Genomic DNA, 3641 nt, shown 5'->3' with positions numbered 1-3641 from the left:
ATTAAATTTCGAGCAGACTACAGACACAACCTACCTTCTTGAAATCTTGGTTAGAAAGAACGGGATGGCATCCTAACAGTTTAAAATGTCTGATAAAGCCACTAGGGGGACATTCTGAGCTTTAGATTGGTTATTCACATGTCATATATTGAAGTAAGTGTATGTAAAGGACCATTTCCAAAAACAGAAAGAGGTGAGCGGGGCCACTGTTTTTGATTCAGTACATAAGATATCTCAGCAAATAGAAAAGATACAAGGTTCTTATTTTAAATTCTAGCTTGTCAATATTGGTAAATTGAGTTCCTATTTCGTATGAAACTATAGACTTAGTACTTTGACTTCACAAACATCTAATCTGAACCAGTGATGCATTCATCATATGTGACACAAAAAAATTGATGTTAGTGTTTTTTTTTACTATTTACTTTTAAATCAAGAAATTGAATAATGTATAATACTAAAATTTGAATTATAATCTACAGTTTGATACCAAACTTACTGACATAAATTCATGTAACAGTAGTTCAATCAATTTTTTATTATGAGTCAACAAATGTGATTACATGGCCTTTAACCTGTGACTCGTCTGGAAAGGGTCAAGTGAGTTTTGGATTCAAATCCAACCATGTGTCGTATTTCCCTTCTTCAGAAAAATTTCTAAATGACATAATGGTGTGCTACTTTTAATATTTCTACAGTTAAAACACTTAAAATTGGCTTATACAACCAAAAATTGCACTAGCCACATTATGATCTTTACAAACCAATTGTCATAGGTTAAAAGTCCTGTCAAATTCCATTCTTAATAATCAATGAAGTGAAAACTAAGTCATGCAGTATTTAAGATATGTTTGCACAATTGACTAAATTTTATCTAATTAAAATATTTTCATGGGGTGTCACCATCACTATTTTCATTTCAAAATATGTTAGACTGAAATCGAAACAAGCCACCCTACTGCAAAAAATGAATGAAATTACATCTCAAGTACAGCAGAACAGCTGGCAAAGCAATTACACAACTGATAAAAAGTTAACTAGTGAAATCTACACTCTTAAAATTTGCACTGTTTAAAAGCTGACTTCAGAAAACTATAAAGTAACAGTACCATTCATTAACTTTATCACCACCATATTTATAGATAAATTCTCCCAGTGCCAGGTTTATTTTTAGATACATAAGTAAAAATAATACACTTTGATTATTCATTAATTATCCGACACAAGAGGCCAATAAGTTTTGGAATGGCTTTGCTCTAGAATGAGAAATACATGTTTCCATGACAGTAAAAGAATTAAAAGCTCTGTTTAACTAAGATAAAGGATTAAAATGTGCTGGATTGTAAAATATTAAAATAGACAAAAGATTACAATGGAAAACATCTGTTTAAGAAAAATAAAATGAACAATATTACATGTCCTAAAACACGTACTTAACATCCTTTCGATCTCGCCTACTTTCAGATTCATAATCTTTTCTAACAGCTATTCCATTTGCAGCAGCTGTACTCCTAGAAGGAAAAAAGGGTAAAAGATTTATAATAAATGTCCTGACAATACAATTGGTATCTAAGTGATTGTACCTGCATGTAAATCAATATGTTACTGTGTGATTTGAGTGAAAATACATAGCAATAGTAAAAATATTGAACAGAGGTATCTTAAAAAAATCAACATGCTCATTTTAATTTTATTAAATAGAATAAAAAAAATCATAATTCAGCAGCATATCCATGAATGTTTAATCCATGACAAGAAAAAAGCAACATTTATACACGTAAGATAGATAAGGTACAACTAAAGAGTGGATACAGTAGAATGGATCATGAGAGAATACAACTTATGACATTTAACCTGTATCCATAACCATAACATGTGGTAACATATTTTCAAATGAAAAGTAAGAGCAGATATGGGTGCCCTTAACTCGCATCATTTCATTTACAAACTGTCTGCAATCAGTCATAAAAGGACCAATTCAGAAAAATGAAAGTAATCAAAATAAAATTGAAGCAATATTAAAAAGACAATTGGAGAGATTAAATTGATAAACATCTCCTTTGAAGTGGCATTCCATCATTAAAATGGTCAAAACATAAGGTAACAATAAACAGCCTCAGGTGGCTTAGCAGTAAGCTTGAGGGCTTATAATGCTCAAATTCAGAGTTTGATCCAATGCTTAGCTTTGCATTTAAATACACAAATACAAACATATTATCAGATAGTGTTGTCAGTCAGCATGAGTGCTAATGAGCCTTTTTGACCATTATGCTTGGTAATTTTATCACTAGAACAGGAAAGTGAATTAAGTAAACATCGAATAAAGACTAATTTCTCCAGTGTAGTTTGGTGACAAAGCCCACTAGGGTTTAATTTGATGAGAAAAACAAATATATACAGACATTCAACATACAAAACCCTATAACTGACTTTGATGGGAAAAATTTTCATAGGCCTAAATCTCATGTATGAAAAACAATTTTCTTCTTCCATAGGCTGAAAGTATTCAGCATTGTGAGATATAACCTTAGAAAAAATACAAAACATTTTCACATACCAATACATTAAAAAATTTCCAGGCCAGCAAAACAAGGCCAAAAAGAGATCAGTGTAATAACATTAATCTGGATGATATTATATACATGGTTCCAGTACACATTTTAATAGATGTTCCCCCGACAACATTCCCAAATTTTGCCTGATGAAAATCTATAAGTGCACTTCATTGGATACATACATTATCATTTTTTCTGTAACAGGGTTGCCAACCACCACTGAATGCTGCCATAGCCTAAGTTATACTGCTACATATTTGGATTTTATGAGTGACTTTACCTTTAACTCTTTGACTATGGGTCTAGGTTTATTGCACCCAGCCCATAACCACCAAAGTAACCCATGAGAATATTCATACTATAACTTTTGATAATGTAAGCATACCTTCATGAAATTTTTGCACAGATTATCAGTAAACATTACAAGTCTTTCATACACAAAATATGAGGTTTTTCACTTAAAGATTTGCTCGTAAATTTTTTCTTTTGGAATGATGACTATCCAACATGGAAAGTAATTTTGATTTTAAGACTTAAATTACTTTTCTTTATCTGAAAGTTGTCAAATTTCTTTAACCTCCTAAATAACTATCAAACATTATTTTTAGAGAACTTTATATATATTTTATCTACCTTAATTCTATATGGGGTTAGTCAATTTGACTGACCTCATAACCTCCATAAAAATTAGGAAATAAATTTAAATTACCCTTTTTTCTTTCTAGAATGACTATAAATTATATCAGGAAACCACAAATATTTATTTATTCTAAACAGCTAACTCTTGTAACAGTATACATATGTTTATATTTATTAATTTGTTTTATTTACCTATGAACTGTTTCTGTCTAATAATACTGCCATACAATTTGTACATCACAATTTCCACATGCAGTTTACATAACTGCATAAAATAGCATAACTCTGGCTTTTACAAACTATAAAGGCCTTAGTCTTTGTACTAGTGCACCAGTATTTTGTAAAATACAATCACATTTTGGTTACCATACACTAAATATGTATATGTGTACAGTATTCCCTCGCTATTCGCGGGGGTTACGTTCTTTACCCCCCGCGAATAGCGAG

General features: G+C 30.9%; 1 protein-coding gene across 4 annotated transcripts in view; it reads right to left on the bottom strand.

The window, feature by feature from the left end:
• Positions 1–3641, bottom strand: part of LOC106461414 (peptidyl-prolyl cis-trans isomerase G-like) — a 52591-nt gene that overhangs the window by 10847 nt on the left and 38103 nt on the right. For all 4 annotated transcript variants that reach the window (XM_013921233.2, XM_013921235.2, XM_013921234.2 and 1 more), the window contains one exon: positions 1434–1511. In XM_013921233.2, coding sequence (XP_013776687.1) covers positions 1434–1511 — 78 coding nt within the window. The remainder of the gene's footprint in view (positions 1–1433; positions 1512–3641) is intronic.

The sequence above is a fragment of the Limulus polyphemus genome, unplaced genomic scaffold (genome assembly GCF_000517525.1).
Source record: "Limulus polyphemus unplaced genomic scaffold, Limulus_polyphemus-2.1.2 Scaffold953, whole genome shotgun sequence".
Taxonomy (NCBI): Eukaryota; Metazoa; Arthropoda; class Merostomata; order Xiphosura; family Limulidae; genus Limulus; species Limulus polyphemus.
Note: the sequence above shows the minus strand (reverse complement) of the source record. Positions and strands in the feature narration are given on the sequence as shown.